The 21,122-nt window shown below is 38.4% G+C and overlaps 4 protein-coding genes and 2 non-coding genes across 7 annotated transcripts; 2 read left to right on the top strand and 4 right to left on the bottom strand.

The window, feature by feature from the left end:
* The first annotated feature begins 3,967 nt into the window (after positions 1-3,967).
* abu-14 (Activated in Blocked Unfolded protein response) lies at positions 3,968-5,996 on the top strand. Its single transcript, NM_063565.9, has 3 exons — positions 3,968-4,114; positions 4,695-5,492; positions 5,537-5,996. The coding sequence occupies exons 1-3, from the start codon at positions 4,025-4,027 to the stop codon at positions 5,768-5,770; spliced, it is 1,122 nt and encodes a 373-aa protein (NP_495966.2). The 5' UTR covers positions 3,968-4,024; the 3' UTR covers positions 5,771-5,996.
* A 9-nt stretch (positions 5,997-6,005) lies between these two features.
* On the bottom strand, positions 6,006-7,913 carry ZK1067.3 (uncharacterized protein). Its single transcript, NM_063564.7, has 6 exons — positions 7,515-7,913; positions 7,378-7,467; positions 7,071-7,331; positions 6,879-7,021; positions 6,565-6,826; positions 6,006-6,143 (listed from the first exon to the last, which is right to left on the bottom strand). The coding sequence occupies exons 1-6, from the start codon at positions 7,905-7,907 to the stop codon at positions 6,093-6,095; spliced, it is 1,200 nt and encodes a 399-aa protein (NP_495965.2). The 5' UTR covers positions 7,908-7,913; the 3' UTR covers positions 6,006-6,092.
* A 118-nt stretch (positions 7,914-8,031) lies between these two features.
* Positions 8,032-17,480, bottom strand: znfx-1 (NFX1-type zinc finger-containing protein 1 homolog; the record flags this gene model as incomplete). 2 transcript variants are annotated; one of them, NM_001381556.1, is made up of 21 exons in its annotated part: positions 8,448-8,545; positions 8,592-8,721; positions 8,765-9,988; positions 10,032-10,374; positions 10,426-10,994; positions 11,076-11,201; positions 11,251-11,437; positions 11,487-11,935; positions 11,980-12,153; positions 12,209-12,346; positions 12,392-12,713; positions 12,783-13,311; positions 13,397-14,285; positions 14,330-15,052; positions 15,099-15,419; positions 15,531-15,969; positions 16,620-16,715; positions 16,766-16,852; positions 16,897-17,011; positions 17,061-17,266; positions 17,314-17,480. In NM_001381556.1, 21 exons carry the CDS (start codon positions 17,478-17,480, stop codon positions 8,448-8,450), a joined length of 7,332 nt encoding a protein of 2,443 aa, NP_001367278.1. The 2 variants fall into 2 exon arrangements, with proteins under 2 accessions (NP_001379118.1, NP_001367278.1); NM_001393146.1 differs by lacking the exons at positions 16,620-16,715; positions 16,766-16,852; positions 16,897-17,011; positions 17,061-17,266; positions 17,314-17,480 and having other exon boundaries at positions 8,032-8,545.
* A 601-nt stretch (positions 17,481-18,081) lies between these two features.
* Positions 18,082-20,806, bottom strand: ZK1067.4 (Transmembrane protein 151 homolog). The gene is made up of 6 exons (NM_063562.6): positions 20,599-20,806; positions 19,841-20,180; positions 19,427-19,794; positions 18,861-19,011; positions 18,384-18,779; positions 18,082-18,340 (listed from the first exon to the last, which is right to left on the bottom strand). The coding sequence occupies exons 1-6, from the start codon at positions 20,784-20,786 to the stop codon at positions 18,158-18,160; spliced, it is 1,626 nt and encodes a 541-aa protein (NP_495963.2). The 5' UTR covers positions 20,787-20,806; the 3' UTR covers positions 18,082-18,157.
* ZK1067.10 lies at positions 19,292-19,392 on the bottom strand. Its single transcript, NR_051523.1, has one exon. It is a non-coding gene; the product is annotated as an Unclassified non-coding RNA ZK1067.10 (non-coding RNA).
* Positions 19,295-19,378, top strand: ZK1067.t1. Its single transcript is given in 2 exon segments — positions 19,295-19,331; positions 19,343-19,378. It is a non-coding gene; the product is annotated as a tRNA-Tyr (tRNA).
* Positions 20,807-21,122: the final 316 nt, after the last annotated feature.

Raw genomic sequence — 21,122 nt, 5'->3', positions numbered from 1 at the left:
AATGCGATTTTTAATTTAGTTTTTCAAAAATAATCTCAGTTCAGTCACCGATAGAATTGCATTGCTCGATTAGTCGATTTTTGCTAAAGTTCTATTGAAATTTTTAGCCGTTGACAAGTTTCCAAGTTGGTTGTTCTAGATTTAGTGCAACTTGTAAAAACCAGGTCAATCCCTGTTATGCCCTTTTACCTCTTGCTCTTCTTATAATTTTTTTCCTCAACTTTCAAATTCCTTTGTCTTTTCTTTTTTCCATCAAACATTTTACAACGACTCAGTGCGCAGAGAAATGCAAAAAAAGAGAGCGCAAACAGACTCTGACCATCAGATTCTCTTCCATCGGCAACACAACCAAATTGACCGGTTCAGTGTGCCTGAGAGCCTCCCCCAGTGAGACCTTGATGGAGAAGATTAGAGAATGTGAGTACACATGGGACGATATGATATGGCATCTCGCAAAGAGCATCGACAGATTATCATTTCCGGCAGATTATTTTTTAAGGCTCGACGACGAGCTCGGTAATCATTCTTGGCAATCATCACACAAATTCCATCGGGGTGGGTGTTATCTTCTCATATCAATCCGGTGCCGATGCACTCCCCAATCAAATAAAAGGAACAATCCGGAAGTATTCGAGTTTCAAGATGTTGAAGAATAGTTGAACAATCATAAAACAAAGGTGTGGAATCCGATGTTAGCATAGTTTGGATCTCGATCGTTGAACTGTCTATAGTTTCGACGCAAATATTGTGGTGTCTTGTAGACTGTTATTGCTAGAATCAGAAACATAAACCATCAATATCTACATATTGCGAGACCCGAAATTCAGGAAAAATTATTATGATTGTAAGATCATGCCGAAAAGTTGATTATACTGCTTTGATAAAGGTTCAAACGTGGATACCTACATAGGCCTACATAGGCTGTCGTAAAAATATATTATACGGACCACAATAATTAGGTAAGCAATAAATTTTATAGGCGATGTAGGTGTAGGCGATGTAGGCGTGTGGTCACTTTTTATTCTTAAATGAGAAATACTTATGTCGTAAGTTTATTTCATCGAGTCTTGTTCTCAGTATTTCAGAACTAATAGAACTTTTGAAGGTAAGGATTATTTTCTGAAATAGTACACTTTTTTTAATTTGTATTCGGACAGCAGTTTGAAAAAAAAATAATTGTTAAAGTTCAAAATGTTGTTCATCCAAGACAAGGCATCCCCCGCAATACTCCCGTCACTGATAGGAGTCAAATATCCGTGAAAACTGTGTTCATCTCAAAACGAGGCAAATAAGGTCGGCTTCGAAAATTCCGGGTGTTTAGGGTCTCTCACTTGCAATTCCTTGCACAAATGTTTCCTGAGAAGACAATATACAGACAAACATGTGCTCATTTCACCCATTTCCTTCTCTCTCTCTCTCTTTCTCTTTTCTCCAAGAAAAGTATTATAATGTTGGGTGCACCTCCTCCCACCGTGTCAACGTATTACGCATTTTTTGCACCGATCCGGTTTTTTAAAAGCAATCATTGTTTGAATGTAGGTCGCGCATGGAAAAGTACACGTGGATTAGAACACGTTGAAACATACACCAAACATCGTTTGAGAGGAAATTACAACAGGAAAACTGGCTCCAAAACTGGCTATAGAAACAACACTTTTTGATTTTTGGTTCAAAAATTACTCCGTTCCAAATGTTCAGTAGCAATTGTAAAAAAAAAATTTAATGCTATTTTCCTGAGAAATTTCACATTCACAGAAAATCTCTATTTTCAAAACATATATTAAAAGTTGAAATTTTGATGTCTATCAAAAATTGTCAAAGAACATAAATAGGCACAATTGCAATATCAAACAATGTTCCATTCAATTAAGCTAAACCGGAAAATCTCTAGCTCAAAAAGAGAAGTCATACAGTTGGAAACTGTTTCGGTGATCAGTTTACGATGCTCTGCGCAGTAAAGACAGAAGAAACGACTCATGTTGACTTACCTTGATTCATTGAACTTATGTTCAGAGACTTACCGACAAATGACGGGATGAATCATTTGAGAATTTCTGTAAAGGTGCAACTAGAAGAGAAGTTGTACATTGTTTTTATTCGAAATTAGGCAGAAATTAACCGGCAAATACCGAGGTATATTGCAGGGAGCTATAGTACACATAATAATATCAAATTGACATGATTTATGAGTAGGGAAGTTGATATCATAATTGGTTCAAGTATATCTACTACTACTGACAACTTCGACGAGCCCTGAAACATAAACAGGAAAAATTGGTACTAGATTGTGTAACATACAATTGATGCGTACCTCTTCGAAAATATTTTACCGTAGTCTGAATTTGTACGTGATAAGCTCTCGTCAAAAACAAGAAACTACATACATTGCTGCTCACAACGAAATGCGTTCAATTGAAATTTCTATTTGCCAACCGGGAGCCTCCAGACGGTTAAAACTGTCAAATGATGTGATTCCGTATGACTCATCAATGTCTGACCCAGAAATCCGGTCCTCTCGGAGTTTCTAGTTGTTTTCCACGTGTTCCACGTCACAATTGAATTCACATGGCAACCAGCTGCATTGCATTGGTAAAGTGACCATTAAATTCAATACGAAAAGTAAGCAAATACTTCAATTGTGTGAGTTTTAGTTGACCAACTTTTCATCAGGTTCATGAAGAATGTGAATGAAAAATGTTTTTATTCACTGTGAAGTAGGGGAGATCAAGAGATAAAGAACAGGCTAGATTTGGAGATACGAAAAGCGACAAACATGTGTTTTTATGTAAGCAGTCTTCTCCGAGCATCTTTTTATAGATGTTCGAAATACTTGAAGCGAAAAATTGCGCAACTTGAACTAAACAAGATAATCAGTGCGGTTGCTGCTATTTATGGATGATGATTGCTCGCGAGAGGGGGTCAGCAGGGACGACATTCCTACAAAGGGCATAAGGAGAATGAAAAAGTATGCGGGTAGAAGAAGAGAGCAAATGAGCATTGAGAGCATACTGTATTTAGTGATAAGCAGAGATTTTTGATATCTAAGCTAAGAGTGTCCGGAACATTTGGAAACTAGAAGCATTGGTCATGGAATTTTATTTAGAAAAATTGAAAAAGGAAGTCACACACATAATAAATTATGTGCATCTAAAACGTTAAAAAATCCAAGTATTGTACCGATTTTAATATTTCCAGGTACTGAAAGATTTTGAAAAATAAACAATTTTAGCAGCGTTTTTTGAATTGTCTTTGCTTTACATTGAAAGCTTATATCTCGGTTCTCTTTGGTTTTATCAAAAAATTGTCAACAAACCAAATGCGTGTAAAATGTTTATCTATATATCAATAGTAGAACATTTTTTGATATAACTCATGACAGTCGAGATATGAGTCGTCAAATTAGAGCAGTCGTGGTAAAAACTTTTAAAATCACAAATCAAGAAAGATAATTAAATTATTTTTCGCTGTGTGACCATTTTTATTTCAGCATGCGCTTCAAAAAACTACCAAGTTGCGTTATCATATTCTTTGGTTTACTCCGAAAATTTACTGGTAGCTATATAATTTACCAAAGCTGAACAAATAATCCACTCATTTGGTGAATAGTTCTAAAGTATACAAGCTTCAAGTCATACAGGTTATTTCAAAACTACAGTACCCTTCAAGGCTTTGAGGACCTCCGGTTTCCGAGTATGAATTATGAAATGTTTTTCGTCTAGTCCTCATTGTCTCAATCACTATCTCCAGGCAAAAAGATGAGATCTCTTGAGGGTACTGGACTCTCCCTCAATCCTCCGATTCAAGGAGTTGTTTCGAACGCTTAAGCACTCCTGGCTCCGCGCGGGGCGGAGTCGAAGTGTGCCGCGACCGACCGACCGCCGGCGCCTTCCTCCCCATTACCCCCACCCATCTCCCGCCGCTATATAAAAGGTACGCAGTGCCATCTGGACAGAATACAGAGCCTTCGAGTTCTAGTCCTTCTCCTTCTTTTACCCAACTCATTATTCCCCACATTTTTGTTTCAATGGCAGCCCGCAGAGCAGCTTCGATTCTTCTTATCGCCGTTCTGGCCCTCTCCAGTACCTTCGTCTTCGCTGACGAAGAGACTGTCAAGGTAAATTTCTTTTTTAAATACTACTTTTGTACTTTTGAACATTTATTTAAGCATTCAGTCATACTTTCCCTCTTTTATGCTCACTATTATTTTCGTGTTTTCTGTGTACCTAACCATTAGGACACGGCGCGGATGTGGGTATTGAATGCACAATGTGCATGAATAGGAATAATGAATAGGCTTTAGGAACAAGCTGGTTATGATCATGATCTTATTGATCATGCCCAATTGAAGCATAGCGTCTAGTACATCAGGATCCAAATTTCAGCAATCATTTGTTTAAATAACTTTTCAATTTTAACTATGATGCTTCCTTATGACTGTCTAGACTCTTATTTCATTTATTCCCGTCATTGGCCATTCCTTGAGACCTCACTAATACAAAGTGAAGTGGTCATTTCAAGGGGTCAGCTGGCTTCTTCTCCTGCTCTTTCCCCTCCGATAAAAACAGGAAAAATGATAGTGTAAACAAAGGGCGCATGAAGATTCTCTCCGCGATTGCCCCCCAGAGTGTGCGCGCAAAAATCTAAGCACACTGTCTTTCCTTACGGTCAAACAAAAGAGCCCTAAATAACTGCAGAACGAGACCGGATTGGCGTTGTCGCGTGCCAAGAGACAGTGCTGTTCATCCAACTCCAACTCATGCTGCGGAAACAACAACAACGTGCAATGCATCCCAGTTTGTCTGCAACAGTGCCAGAGCTCATGCCAAACATCCCAATGCATCCAACAATGTCAGCCAGCTTGTAACCAACAGTGCGGAGGAAACAACCAAGTCATCCTTCTTCCACAAACCAACAACTGCAACCAATGCCAACAACAATGCATCAGCTCCTGTGCCACCCCAATCTGTGCTCAATCCTGCAACAACCAATGCTCCAGCTCTTGCGGAAACTCTGCTCCACAAATTGTCGTTCTCCAACCACAACAGAACCAATGTGGATCATGCCAGTCTTCCTGCCAACAGACTTGCCCAACATGCAACTGCCAATCTGCTTGTGCTCCAGCCTGTGGAGGAAACAACAACAATCAGCAAATCATCGTTGTTCAACAGGACAACTCATGCTCATCCAACTGTAACAACCAGTGCTCCAGCTCCTGCAGCACCCCAATCTGCATTCAGTCCTGCCAATCCTCCTGCCAACAGGCCTGCCAGCCAACCTGCCAGCCACAATGCATGCCATCCTGCTCGTCTAGCTGCACATCCAACCAGGCTCCAATCGTCATCGTCGCTCAACAAGGAGACTCATGCTCCAACTCGTGCTCCAACCAGTGCCAGTCTGCCTGCCCAACTCCAATCTGTGTCCAACAGTGCAACTCTCAATGTCAATCCCAGTGCTCGAACTCTTGCTCCGGAAACAGCTGCAACCAACAACAGGTAATAATATTGATTTTCCATTAATTCATGAATCAATATTACAGGTCATTGTCCTCCAACAACAAGACAACTGCCAGAATCAATGTCAATCTTCCTGCATGAACACTTGCCAATCATCGGCTACCGTTCTTCAATGCCAGCCAATTTGCCAACAAACCTGCCAGAATACCTGTCAACAAGCCGCTCAAATCGTTGTTCCATGCCAATCGAGCTCTTCTGGATGTGGATGCTCATCTGGATATTCTCAATGCGGTGGATCATGCTGCCGTCGTCGTTAAGCATCCCCTTCCCTGAATTCTATGAACGAATTCTTACCGTATCCGCGTTTTCTATGCGACAACTTCTGTTTTCGTTTCCCCATCCCACTTCTCACATAACTTTTATTATGACATTGTCTGTAAATAAGTGGTAGCCATGTGAGGTGTCTAATTATTTTATTATTGTTCCCTTCTTTTTCATGATGTTTCATTGTCCTTGAGTTTCGACAATAAATTATTCTAATTTAAGAATTATACAAGAAATGTTTTCATTCGGCAAAACATAAAATAAAAAATCACATATATTCACAGTAATCAATCATCATATAATAAATTGTATTGTTTAGTCCTGTTTGAATAGTCCTCGAGCTGAGCGACGAAGGGTTGAGCGACGCTGAAAAAAAAATTTAAAAAGAAGAAAAACAAATGTATCCAAATTAACAGTTTTTCTAAATTTATTATTGATTTTATTCCGAATTTTGCAAATATAAACGAAGTTACTGAAACAAATTCGAATTTTCGACAGAAGTTTCAAAATTTTCGCGTTTTTTATTCATTGGTTTCTCTTGATTTTTTCCTTGATCTTTTTTAATTGTCACCCAAAAAAAAGTCGTCGAAATTTCAAAATTAGCCTAGAAATGAGTAATGTAGCATTAGTTTCAACTCTTTTTTTTCGGAAAACTTTCTGAAAAAATGACAAAGTATCGAATCAAACACTAAAGAATTTTTCAATTAATGAATGAAAATTCCATAATTCGATAGAAAATTAAAAATTTTGAAAAAAGAGCACATGCTTGTTATAAAAATGCACATACCCTTACAGCACCAGCTTTCATCATTGAGCTTCGTCGTTTTTTCTTTTTCTCTGGAACATATTCCTGCACATCGGAATCTTCTTCGGCAATATTCATAGCTTCCAAGATCGAACCGAGAGGAGTAATCGGAATTGGACCATGGGAGTTTTTCTCTGGCGATTTCACTGCGGAGATATTCTTCCAGTTCTCGATTGACTTTTCAATAAGTGCAATATGATATTTGGAGAGACCTGGTTTTAGATCGCAAAGTGTCGATAGAACTCTGGAAAAGATGAAGAATTATTACAATCGTTAAATTTTAGAAATTAACTAACGTTTGAAAACTGATCACTTGAATGTGATTTTCCTTTTCTTTTTCTTCCATTTCTTGATTCAACGAATCGTTCATGCTATCAGTCTCATCAAAGTTTAGAACAGTTCTAGGAGTTTTCGATGGACAATTGGCAAGATTGATCTTCTGGAAAAGCCTTTTTTTAGAAAGAAAATTGGATAATAAGCAATGATACTTTTCTATCAGCCTTCTTCGTCGATAAAATTGATGTTGGCTTGAAACTGAGATCCGAAATAGGACTGTGCCTAACATCTGAAGAAGAACAAGCAGCTATTCCATCAGCTTCAGCTGACTCTCGCGCCTCCTGAATTGCGGATTCAACTTCGAAAAATCGAATTTTTCGCTGACGATTGCCCGTGGTATTGAGCGAGTTGTTGGTAGAGGATGGTTTGCCTGGAGTTGCTCCAGAGGTGATATTGTTCAGAAATTCTGAGACCTGAAAAAATCATAACTTAAAAATCAAGAAATATCAATCCAAATACCTCATTCCTTTGAGATGAATTTGCTTCGAAGACATTAATACCAAGTGGCATCAAGCTTACACGTGGCTCCCGGGAAGCGATCGAGGCTCTCTGAAACAAAAAGTTCATGAAGTTCATTTCTAATATAAAGTCCTTACAAATCTGCTCATAGGCTTTCCAATCAATGACTCTCTGGCTCCGAATGTATGACGTGGCGCAGCTATCGATGGACGATTCACTGGAATGACGATTCGTCCACTTTTAATCATATCTAGCGAATTTTGATCGATTTTGAAGTCGTCCTCAGGTTCAACTTGACTGACTGGGTTCCTCAAAGCTGTGGAACTGTTTTGAGCAATAGATTGTTGAGGGGCCATGGAAACCATCGGAGCTACCGACTGTTTTGGAGCAATCGATGCTCTTGGAGCTATGGGAACCGTTGGTGGCTTCGTAGACTTTTTTGCTAACCGATTATACTTCTGTCTTGATTCCTTCAACCTATTAATCCGTTCTTCTTGTGAAATTATTGAGCGACGACGGGGAAAAACCATTCCGATCTGAAAAGTTGATTTAACATTAGTAAAACTTCACTTTCAAAAAGAGAACATAAATATTAACAAATATCAATAAACAGGAATTCACGATGCCAAATAATTAATTTTCAAACAAAGATGTTTTAACTATATTATTCATTTGTTATGAATATATGCAAATGAATTAAAAAAAAAATAAATATAAAACAAGTGTGAGGGAGAGATTCGGGGGTCCTGCTGAATTCAAAAACAAATTACGCGCGTCGAAACGAGATGGAGCGCCAATGCAATAAAACCCGAGTAAAAAGAGGGGTAGAGGACACGTTTTTTCTGGGATACGATTTCTGAAGATTTCGGTGGGAATATTGAAAAAATAAATAGTAACTGAATTTCAATTTTTCTCAATCGAAATCTCAAGGAATCCACATCCAAAAAAGTGTTAAGGAAAATGTACCAGCTCACTTAAATTTACAGTTAAAACGTTGATATGAAAAGGGAGGGGGGGGGGGGGGTCTAAAATCAAAAAATAAATACGATATTTTACAAAAAATGGAATGACTAGAGTTCTGGAACTTGAAGTCTTCTCCATGACCAGAACTTTGGAGTAGGTTCGAGCAGTTTTGGGGCAACTTTGACGACGATAGCCTCGAAATTCTCTGAAAACTTTTCTATAAGAAGCAAGTTTTCAATAATTAAACATACCGATATTAAGCGCGTAATTATGTTGCTCGTTGTATCTGAACATGTTCAGGCATGCATCATTTATTGCATGAGCATCTGAATCCGCGATGTCTTTCTTTTCCAAAACCAATTGGTGGCACATAGAAGTGAGCTGAAAAACAAAATTATTTGTCAATTTTGGAAACCAAACGAACCTGCTGCAGAACAGTCATTCTTGAAATAAGCCATTTCAGCTTTGGAATAATCGCACCAGGCATGAACGTTTCGTAAGTATTCGATAGATGAATATTCACTCGATTCAACTCATCAATCAATTTTGGAAATGGCATATCTCCTAAAACTCTCACTGACATCAGATCGAATGTTGGTGGAATGTCTTTTCTTCTGGAAACTCGGAACTTCGATGAAACCGACAAAAGTCTGGTGATAGCTAGGCAGCAGTTTGCAACTTGAAGTAGGGATGCAAATTTGAACTTGTGCTCCGGCTTTCCTTTGAATGTTTCCGCTGATGTTCGAATGTCGAGAATTTTTTGATGGAAGTTGCGTAGAATGTCCTCCGAAGCATTGGTGAGATTAGTCGTCACATTACGTATTTCTCCAATTGAATCCTGAACAGCTTGAAAAACTCTTCCTTCTAATGTTGATTGATGGATGTTCCGAATATTGGATTCAAGCTTTCTCATGTTCTCATTCAAGTAATACTTCTTAGTGTATCTTGCATATCTCAAGACTCCAACAATGAACGCCGAACACTTGGGACATTTCAACTTCTCATTAGCTTCTTTTTGTTTTTTGACGTGATCATCAAGAACTTCCACAGGAAAAACGTGATAACATTTCGGAATCATGATGAGACGATGAACTCGTGATGTACTTGAGGTGCCAGAAACACATTCAATGTATTTGTTTCGTTCACACGTGCCACAGATTTTCGGACATTGCTCACCACAAATACCAAGACATGCATGTCCACATTTGAGTTTATCAGTGCACGGTTCTGTACATGGCTTCACGTTGCATTCCTCGAAACACTTCAGAGTACAACTACGATGTGCGCACTTATTGGAGCAATTATTGACACATAAAGCACATAGTTTGCTGCAATCGCGTCCGAATCCTCGTTCTCCAGCACCACAACTCTGATGTTCACATTTGTTTGTGCAGAACGCTTTGCATGGTGGGCAGGACTCGCCACATTTTGCCGAACACGTGTGACCACAGTTGAGAACTTTTTGGCACATATTCTGACAGATATGAGTTTTGGTCGTGAAACAAATTCCACAATCATTCTCGCACGTGTGTCCACACTTCTCCAAATATGATGTACATCTTCTTGTGCATAGTTTTGTTGATGGAGCCTGCTTACACAAAACCAATTCCGTATGTTTACAAGGCGAGAGCGTCTTTGGAACTTTCGTCTGAAAAATGAAATTCAAAACAGAAACCATAAAAAGCACTCACCAAACATTCGATGTGATCCGTCATTCCTGGCATGAAGCTCGAACAGACAACATCTTGAGAATGAGAGCATCCCAATGTTACATTAACTACCTCCATGCATTCAACAGTACATGGCTGACCACAAATTTCAGCACATTTGTGGGGGCAGGCCAACATCGTTTTTTCACATCGCTGATCACACGTCAAATCAATTTCATTTGCACTTATTTTCGAACAAGTTAATTGCTTAATGTGTCCACAGCTCAATGGCATTCCGACTAACTGACTGCATTCCGATACAAGTGTACATTCTTCACCACATTTTGCTGCGCAGGCATGACCACATAGCAGTTTCTTAGTGCAGCTGAAAACAAAAATTTGATTTAAAAAAAAAGATTTAATGTAATAATCTGACCTTTGATCGCATTTTGAACTGTTAATTCGACTGCATGGAGTTGTAATTCTATGCCCACAATCCAATGTAACCTCCACCAAGTACAAGCAACTTCCACATTCTTCATAGCATGCCTTTTTACATCGATGTTGAAACTGCGGGTTTGAACATTTTTTGTCGCAATTGTAAAGGCATCGTTGGAGATGTTCTTCTTCCATATTGGGATGGCATAGACGCTCGCATACGTGTCCACAGAACTTCTTGGTGTCGCATTTCTGCATACATCCACCTTCTGGTGATTTCGTAGCGAAATCTTGCGGATCCTTAACTGTAACAATGTTTCCGTGAGCCACACATTTGAGTGGAAGGTTGTATTCAATCAGATTGCTTCTTCTCAAGTTGTTGACGATTTTGTTCCATAACTCAGAATTATTCATAATGTATGCGCCATTTCCAATGATATACATTCCGTGTTGTGCTCGAGTCAATGCGACACAGATTCGATTGGCAACAGCCAGAAATCCGATTCCAGTGTTTTCTCTTCCACCACGATGTGATCTAACCAGGGACACAATAACAATTTTTCGTTCCTGAAACATCACATTTTTAAATCTCACTAAAATGCCTCCATCAGCTGATAACCTAGATTAGTATTGAGTGATATTACTAACCTTTCCTTGGAAGCTGTCAACAGTTTCGACTGGAATGACATTTGAGTCCGGTGTTGATCCGAAAACATTTGCATATTCACGATACATCAAATTCTTCTGAGCTGAATATGTGGCCAAAACAACAATCTGAAAACAAATTAGTAAAATTATGAATCCTATTCAGTCAAGAACTGACATCATTGGTGGTATAGTTCTGCTTTAACAGGTGTTTCACAAGCGCAACTGTCATGGAAATCTCGTGTTTGTTCAGCCAAGATACTTCATCTGGACTTTCTTCCATACTTGTGTGAGACCAGAAGAATAGGTTGGTAGCCATTCCTTGAACATCTGGATAAAGACCAACATTTTCCGCATCGGTAACACTGAAAAAAGTCGAATTAGCATAAATTATATTGTTAAAATTAAACTCACTTATCATAAAATGATAGTTTGACGATTTTATCAGAAATGGTTAAATTCATACGATGTTGTTGACGGAGCTGTGAAAAAGGCAAACCACGCTCCACAAGTCTTTCGAACATGGAAATTCTTAATCCGTACGCAACTCCCAATTCATGTACAGCTGGATTTGGACGTAATTGTTTATGATCTCCAATCATCACAACATGCTCGACAGTTGAAATCATTGCCGAAATAATATGAGCTTCGAGCACTTCCGCCGCTTCTTCCACAATGAGAATCCGTGGTCCAACTTTCTCGAGAGTAGGGCGAAGACGTGAACAACCGGTTGTCGTCGCTCCGATGATCATTGTCATTCTCATGATCTCTGCATCCACTCTATTCTGAGCATTTTTGAAGTTTTCACAAGCTTCTCGGTACTCCCGAATCTGTCTGGGAAGATTTTCCGTGACAATCGATCTCTGAAAAATTCGTTGTAACAAAAAAATTGACAAGATTATCGTACCAAGGCATCACACCAGGTAATATACAAAGACCACCGTTTCAAACGGGCGAGACTGAAAATGTACTTGATATCGTTCAAATCCTTCTTTGGAACTGGTTGGCTTGATAAAATCATGTCCTTGATTTCGGAGACCAAATTGTTGATTTGCTCATCAACGGTGAACTTTGCGTTACACTGAAAGATCAATATAAATTAGATAATTTCCATATTAAGTATAGGTTTTACTAACCGGTTTCGTTTTCTTCTCCATCAAAACAACCACACTTGGTCGCTTGTCTTGCACAATCTCCCAGGGTCCTTTGGTATAATACTCATCGGCGTGGGAAGCGTGGACGGCACTCAAGATGTCGGCTCCAGAGCATTCGAGCTAAAATATTTAGATAATAACTTTTTATCGAGACATGTATCTTACATTCATCTTTTCGAAAAGTTTATCCAAGAGCTTTTCGTCATCCAATTCATCTTCTTCATCATCGCTATCCTCAACCGTGAAATAGTCTTTGTTTTCGTCTTCCGAATCTAGTTGTGCACCTTGGAATTTCGGTTTCTTCGCTTTCTTCGTCTGTGATTTCGTGGCTTTTCCGAAATCTCTTTCTAACAACCAACAACCGATTGCTTCGTCAGGACTCAATGGAATTCCTTTGGTGTCGACGTGATCATATGTAAATTGTTGAATTTCCATCTGATGATTCGGGTCCATCACACGAGAAAGCATTTCGTAAGACAGAAGCTTGCTGTAAAAAAAGATTTCATTAAATTAAATAGGAAACTTTCGAAATCCTAGTTTTTGTTCTAAGACTTACTTCCTAGAGCAGAAAAGAGTGTAACTAGAAATCGCAAGATTGTCAGCTTTATGTCGTCTAGCTGCACCAGCCTTTGACATTTTCTTTTGAGCACCATCCGACACTTTTGACTTGTACTGCTCATAGACATCTTGCCTCATCACATTCTGTCGCTTAAGATAATTCGAATCACATTTACTTCCGAACCGTATAATCTTTGGCCTTCCATTATCTTTCGAAAGTTCTTCATCGTTTTCAATCATTTGATAGATTCTTTCCAACAAATTGTCTAGACCGGAGTTGGTGAAACAAACCACCAAGATTGGTTCGGTGATTTTCCAATATGAACGATTCTGGAGAATAGTCTTCACAATTTGAACTCCAATATGCGTTTTTCCAGTTCCTGGTGGTCCTTGAATCAACGAAAGCTCGTATTTGAATGTGTTGCAAAATGCTAATCTCTGGCTTTCATCCATATAATCGGGGTGGAATTCGTCAAGAAGGCGGGACACGTTATACCATTTCTTGTTGATTTGGATTAGATTGCTATCTGAAAATGACAAGAGTATAATTACATCATTATAATTTAAAAATTAAAGTCAGAGGAGTTAAAATTTGTTCTGTAGGACGCTAACCTTTTATATCAACTCCTACGAGAGGCCTGAAAATCGGCTCTTGCAGTTGTCTATATTCGAGATCGATATCCTCTTTTGACAGTTCACGAGACTTGCTAAATTCATAATCTTCGTCATCATCGTCAACTCCTCGAGGAATAGGCTTTCCTTTCGTATATCGTGCACATGCTGCTAGAGAACGAAGTTCATTATAGGTTTTCATCAACTTCTTCTCCTCGGAAATCTGATACTCGCTTTTCTCAGCTTGTTGAAAGTTTGGCCGAAAAATGATCTTACTACCATGGACAAGATATCTTTCGAAGGGGAGTGGTTTGAATGAGCTGATACGTTTCAAGTTCTCAAGAACATGCTTGTAACACGGCAGATATGATGTTCCTTGCGCCATTTGATATGTTGTGTTCGGTTTGAAAGGCGACGTTTCCTCATGGACAGCAAAATGAAGTGAGCCATTTCTCATCAAATATGATGATTGAATGTGTCCTAGATGAAAGTCTTCTTTAAATCTATCACACGAAAGCATCACTAATCCCAACTCCTTCATCTCACGATCGTTATCGAGTAACTTTAAAATATCGTATTGTGCTGGCCATATGATTCTCATTTCATATCCATCACGTTCAGTAACCTGTTTTCCGTCAACCTTTTCGACATTGAAAATTGAGATATCCGAACAAGGCGCTCCTTCAATTCTACGTCCTTTACAAGTTCCATTCTTTTTGTACAAATCAATTCCGTCTCGAAGTGGGCTCACTAAGTCCTCCTTCAGTAGACGAAATTGGACATCAAGGTAGTGATGAACAGACTTGTATTTTCCATCATCTTGGATCCGACGGAGATAGGGCTCTACTGGATTAACATACTCGGACAAAACAGGAACAGAAGGCAACGTCTGAAAAAAAAACAATTATGCCTTGATAGCTTGCACTTTTTTACCTTAAAATCCTCTGGCGGTTCTGATTTTTCACATTTCACCCAAATTGGTTCGAATTTTATCTCCTCAAAGCGATATGGTTGTTGTGGTTTCGCATCTGTGTCCTCTTCGCAATATTTGCGTTTTTCTTCACAATTTTGAGGCGAAACGAATTTATCATCTCGTGAGTGCTCACTGACGGTGCCACCGCCGTTGTGAAACCCCAAGTGATTTTCCATAGATGTTGATTCGTTGTACTGATATTGATCTCTTCTATCATCTGCTCGTCGAGACTGTCTCGAGTCATCGCGATATCTTGATGATTCATCCTCATGTCGTTGTTGTTGTTGCTCATCGAGCCTTCTGTGAACTTCTCCAAAATTGTCCGGGCTTTTATGGCGACGGTTTTCTGTCCGGTAGTTATCACGATGTCCGAACTCGTCTCTGCGTCTGTGATCGACGAAATCCACCTCGTCATGACCATAAACATTGCTGGAACCTGCACCTCGACTTTCAGATAAAACTTGGCGTCCACTGTCAGAAGAACCAGCTTTTTCGTACACTGAATATGACCGCAGCGCCAATGGACTGGGGTTTCGTTCCCGTTCTGCCCGTTTGATCCATGTTTCAATGTAACCAATCAGCCTCCTAAGATTTCTAAGCTCATCATCACCCACACCAGCTTCCTCAAGTCCATCCATGTCAGCAATATCGAAAGCCATCGAGAAATCATGCCAAGACGGCGCCTATAATAATGTTTACTTTTAAAATTTTCAGTTTATTTCAACTTACAAATCTCGGAAGTGTCAGCATGAATCCACCCTTGTATCGAGCCGTTGTGAAAAACAAATGAAAGATTTCGAATAGCAATTCTGTACCCTCGGGAGTCCACGTGTCATTGTCAAACGAGCTTTCCAGGAATTTACTTTTGAGCTTCAGTAGAAAATCCTTTTCGAACAATCCGCGAATAATTGCTTTACTGTGATCCCGAACAATACTTTTTCGAGAACTGATAGCATAATTGACAACGTAGAGAAGTTCTAGATTGTGAGCTAGTTTTACAAACGGACGTTCGAACCGTACGTATAGTTTTGATCCGTTGATGAGCTTGGACTGAAAATTAAAATTTTAATATTAATTTCGTGTTTATTGAAGATTAGTTTTCCGGAAATTGCCGAAATAACTCACAGGTTGCAGTTTATCACAAAAATGAATAGATCTTACCAACTCAGAATCGTTCTTTTGCGGAACTCCTCTAACAAGGATTTTGGTTTCACACACGTTCCGCGCAGCATGTACATCTTCAGACGATAGAATATGATCTCCTTCTTCTTCCTGAACTTCTTCATCGCGGAATCGACGCCTCGAAGATGAACTATTCTCGCTCATTCTCGAAATGGTACTATGAGCTTGCTCGAATTGATCATTCTGATGATTTTGAAGAGATATTCCTGGTGGAGTTGGAAGAGATATTCCAGGTGGTGCTGGAATTGACAATCCGGGTGGTTGAGGGGTGGAATAACGGGATTCGCGTGTATCTGCTCGGGGAATTGGCGAAACTGAAGATAATCCAGGAGGCGAACTGTTTGAAATCGAAATTCCAGGCGGCGGGAGCCCTGGGGGGGCGAGGTTTCTGACCATTGAATACGGTTGGCGAATTGGTCTGAAACAAGATAATTTAATTATACATTATGAGAGAACGCGGAGAGCTCTAGCATTTTAAGAAAAAGTATTTTCTAACGAAATCAGTATGCCCACAAAAATCCGCGTTTACTACAGTGAAAAGGAACGCGGCCAGGTTTCTGGGGAAAGATGGGAACACGATAAATGTGGTTTTTTTTCCGCTACCACGATTCACGTTGTTTATGAAACGAGAATAAAAACAAAAGCCACTGCGATTATCAATGATTTAACAAAGGTCACCAATTCTATTATATATTTTTAAAAGCAATATCAGGAATTCAGGAAAAATTATTGATGTTATTGAGAAAAACAATCGAAAATTTTGAAATAATTATTCGTTAAATCCTGCGAGTCAAGGGAATATTTCAGTATTTCCAAACACACTGTTTAACAAATTCTGATGTGAAAACATGCTTATTCAGATTATTTTTTTCGAATTTGTGAAAAAAAAGCATATCAATCACAGGGGAAGCAACTAGTCACGGTTTTTCTGTTTTTCTCTACGTCTCGAACTGTCTATCTATGTTGGACGTGTGGAAAAAGAAAGAAATAGCTAGGCCATAAGTCTAATATGAACGAAGAGATATTGCAAAATTTTTGAATAGAAAGTTTACAACATGGTAACGATACCTTGTTTCGCGTTGATCTTGTGCGATCTGCTTGTGAGGGGCGTCTTCAACAAAGTCTTCGGTCGATACAATCGAACTCTTTCCAAAGATGAATTCTCTATGAAAGTTAGATGTTTTTTAATTATTTTTTCCTTCTAGATAGCCTACTCTGTTTCTACCTCCATGGGCATCGCGATGGATTCCGTCAGATTTTCCACTCCTTTGATGAACTGTGCAAATTTAGAGCAGTCACTTCTGAAATATGAATTTTTTCGACGTTATGCTGAACATTTACTCACTCCAGTTCTTCATACTCCATTTCGTTGATCCAGTTGAGAATTTCGTTGCGTTTCATATGGAAGATATAACAAGACTCCCTAAACATATCCAGCATGTTTTGGACTTCGTCTTCGTCTGTATGAGTGAATATTTATACACGTTATGTATAATTTACTTTTCTTACCGCACTGGTCTAAAATGAAAAAAACAACCGGAGTCGACAGCGGTCCTTTTTCATAGATCGTTTCACACTTCTGCAGACCTTCCTCGATGAGCTTTTTCAGAAGAAGATAATCTTCCCTGACTTCTTGATATTGCAGGAATTCCCGTTCATCATCGAGAAGAATACCTACTTCTATCATCGAAGTGTGACACCTTTTCACGAATTTCCTGAAACAATACGTTTTTTCAATAATTTTTGAATAATTTGAACGTACATGAAGTGCTCTGATGAGAACTCGCTTGTCGGATAGCCGATTCTGAAGCACATCCACGGACGCCGGCGCTGTCCGCGGAACGGGTCTTCGTCGAACTTCAACGAACCCATTTCGTAGGGCAACCGACGTCCGCCAACCTCACGTTGAGGTGGTTTATCTCTGGACATTAGCTTGTCAGATAGATGGATTGGTTGGTTTGAAGTATTTATCTGTAAAAGAAATAATTACATCAAATAAAATGGCCATATTCAAGATTTTGCGAGAGTATTGGAGTTTTTTGTTAAATTTTCAAGCAAGACTTTGTATTTCGTGAAAAATGTGATTAGTGAAGCATTGCCTCACGGAATCAGAACGAAATTAAAACTGGTAACGGAGTTTTTTGGCCTAAAAACCGAAACCGTCAAATCCTAAAATTTTAAACAAAGAAACATGTGAATTTCTTGAAGATTTCATCAAAAATACTTCTGTAATAGTGAAAATGCGTTGCCCAGTGATTTTTAATACAAATTTTGAAGAGAAAAATGGAGTTTTAACATCAAAAATACGAAAACTGAACAGATAAATAACTGAATAAAAAAAAATTTCCGCGCCAATACTTCCAAGGGTACTGTAGTTTTTTATATTTCGTGCCGAGACCATCTCCTCGTATTCAGTGGACGCTCCTTTAAAAATTGATTGCTTTTTACCATTTAATAAGGCAATAAAAACAACGCTTTTAATCGAATAACTTGAAACACAATTTTTTTAAACTTGAAAATAAAAAAAAATCAGAAAAATTATTTATTTCAAGCACCAACGTTTAACAATTCTTAAAATTGGTCCGCATGTGAAAAAATACCCGATTTTATGGATGTTCTGGATCATCGTTATTATTGTTGTTTGAATTATTGTTATTATTGTTACTAGAACTACTTTTCAAAGTTAGCGACTTCAAATCCTTCGAGCTCGAGTGAGAAATTGAAGCCAATCGTGAAGATATTGATCGTCGTAGGCGTTCATATAATGGAGCACACATTCTGAGAGCAACCTGAGAAATAAATTGTCATTTCCATTATAAATTGAAAACCGACCTCATATGGTGGAGGTGGTTCATCTGGTTCAATGAGTAGTTGTGAATCATCAGGATTTCCAATTTCTCTGTAACCATTGGACCAAGCAGAAATACCACCTATCGATAACGAACGTAACGGCAAATTCCGCCGACTCGATGGAATAGCACGATTTGCTCTACTTCCGTTTTCTAAACAACTCAGATTCTCAGCTGATTCTTCGAGATTTCCTTGAGCAGCAAATGTCATACTTCGGCTAACTCTAAGAGGTCTCGGCGTTGCTGTAATGGGCTCAGATAGTGAATTGTCGGTTTCTGTTGCTCCATAGTTCCGAAGTACGATATGTTCGTTAGTTGTACTCACGAATGGTCGTGGAAGAATCACAGGGTCCAGGCATCGAATATTTGGATAATTGGTCTACAATATTATCAGAGCGATTAATAAATATTTATCAGGAGCAAATGATCTTAAAATTTTAATATTTAAAAAAAACCTTACATTTGAATTAGCAATCGTATTTTGCATGAGCATAACTTCACTGTACGATGGTACAACGAAATGTTGTTCTCTCCTCAACAATGCCTCCAACTCAACAGTATCCATAGTTGATGTTCTGGTTAATGGCCCCGTGTAGTTGACCGAATTCGGACTGGAAAATGTATTTGAAAAATAAATACTTATACTACTTTTCTATCTTTTTTTGCTGTAGCTAATCTTTTCTTCCTGCCAAATGCCTAATGATTGATGGAACTCAACGTTTTTGAGCCACATCCCTTTATTGAAGAAAATTCGAAAACACTATTTTTGTGGCTATTTTAGGCAACTTCTTGTAGAAATATAAATTTTATACACTTCGCATATGAAAATGCTCTATATGACTGACACTTTCTGTTCCCGCCAGGTCTTTTCTCTCAACAGAGGAAAACGGCGTGCAGTCGATAGCTCAGTTGGTAGAGCGGAGGACTGTAGAGTCAGTGGTTATCCTTAGGTCGCTGGTTCGAATCCGGCTCGACGGAATCTTTTTTGGTTTCTTTTTTCAAATATTTTATATCCAATATTCCTACCTCAAATAATTGGTTCCGAAAAGCTTAATCACTTGAAACGATAGCACCGCTGTCCTCCATTCTGTATAGATTCTCAATGGCCATGATAACACGAAAATTGAGAAAAACCAAAAAACAATGGGATGTAGGAACCATGGTGGTGTAGGCTTATTGAAGGCAAGTATTTCCTCTACAAATCCAACATCCGATAAATCCATTCCTTCTCGTACTTCCATATAATCATCTTTTGTCTCGTTATCATTGAAAAATCTGGATCTTTGTTGCTCGAACTCAGTTGCAGCCTGCATGTTCGCAAATACAAAACTTCGCGAAAGACGAATTCGTGTGACGTGGAACTTTTCAACTTCTAATATTGATTTTGAAATGTCCTGAAACAAATTATATAAATGGAAATGTTTTTGACACAGTACTCACCCTAAATCCGCAAGTATCATATATGAACATACTTCCAGCTTGATGTGAATTCATTCTCTCATAATATACTTGTGTAGCCGAAACAGCATCACCATTCCGGTATCTTGTAACCTGTCTTGTCTTCCTCGTATAGTGATAACAAACACTTTTCCACCATACAATTGGTGGAGATGTTCGTAGAGCAGTTATATAGTCAAGAGCATCTTCAACACGAACTTTTTTCATATTTATTATTTTTGTTCGACTGTGCCAACACTCCATCAAGTATACTATATATAGCATAAGACCAAATACAATTGGAACAAAGTTATATCCTTGTGCACATGGTCCGTGTTGATATCTATAAAAAGAAGTGTTCAGAAGTGAGATAAATATCTAAATTTGTTCTACACAGTTATATTATGAAAGGTAACGGTAGCTCCAGTGGGAGATTGTTCAAAATTACTCCTAAATGCAAGTCAAATGTGTTCTACGAGTTTTTATTATAATTATGTTTTAATGATTTTCATTGAGACATTGTGGATCTTCGAACATGCTCTGAACTTTCCGCAAAATTTGAATTTTTGAAAATTAGGCAAGCAATTTGTCAAAACATTTGTCAAAAGGAGAGTATTAAAAAATCTAAAACATTTTAGAGTGATTCAAAATCAAGCCAAGATATAGGCGGAGTCAATTTCTACCGTTTTCATCTTTATTTTTTCCATATGCTACATTTTCGAAATTTGTCCAAAATAGGAAAAAATCAAAATTAAACTTACATGAGCAATGGTTGACTTCCGGAATAAGCTTCATGTTTGACATGACAAAATGTTGCATAAAAGAAACAAAGTATCAGAAGCAACGAACAAACAAGACATTTCCCGTATCCCGTCCTTCGTAACACTCGGAATATATTCGGACGGCGTGGTTTTGCCACGTGCTCTTGAGCGTCCACAGTACCAGCCATTATTCACACCAATTCATGATCTGAAGATTGAGACGATTTCAAGAAAAAAGTATTAGAGTTAGTCAGAGTTCAATGAGTGCTGGGGGAAATAAGTAGTGAACAAACTTTTGTAATTTTCATTGGCAACTCAACAATTGTTGGCCATTTTCTGGCAAATCCTTTTGCCAACTTTTTGACCAACTTTCTTCTATTAAAACTTCAATCTGTTAAATTTATAAACTTTTTCTATAATATTCAAACTTTCTAATCAAAAGCAAATTTTGAAAAACGTTTAAAATAGTATTTGTTTGTGGTTTAAGAAAAACAAAACGGCAAAAGAGGGAAGAAAAAGAGGAG

This window comes from Caenorhabditis elegans, chromosome II (genome assembly GCF_000002985.6).
Source record: "Caenorhabditis elegans chromosome II".
NCBI classification, from domain to species: Eukaryota; Metazoa; Nematoda; class Chromadorea; order Rhabditida; family Rhabditidae; genus Caenorhabditis; species Caenorhabditis elegans.
This window is presented reverse-complemented; position numbering and strand designations above follow the sequence as displayed.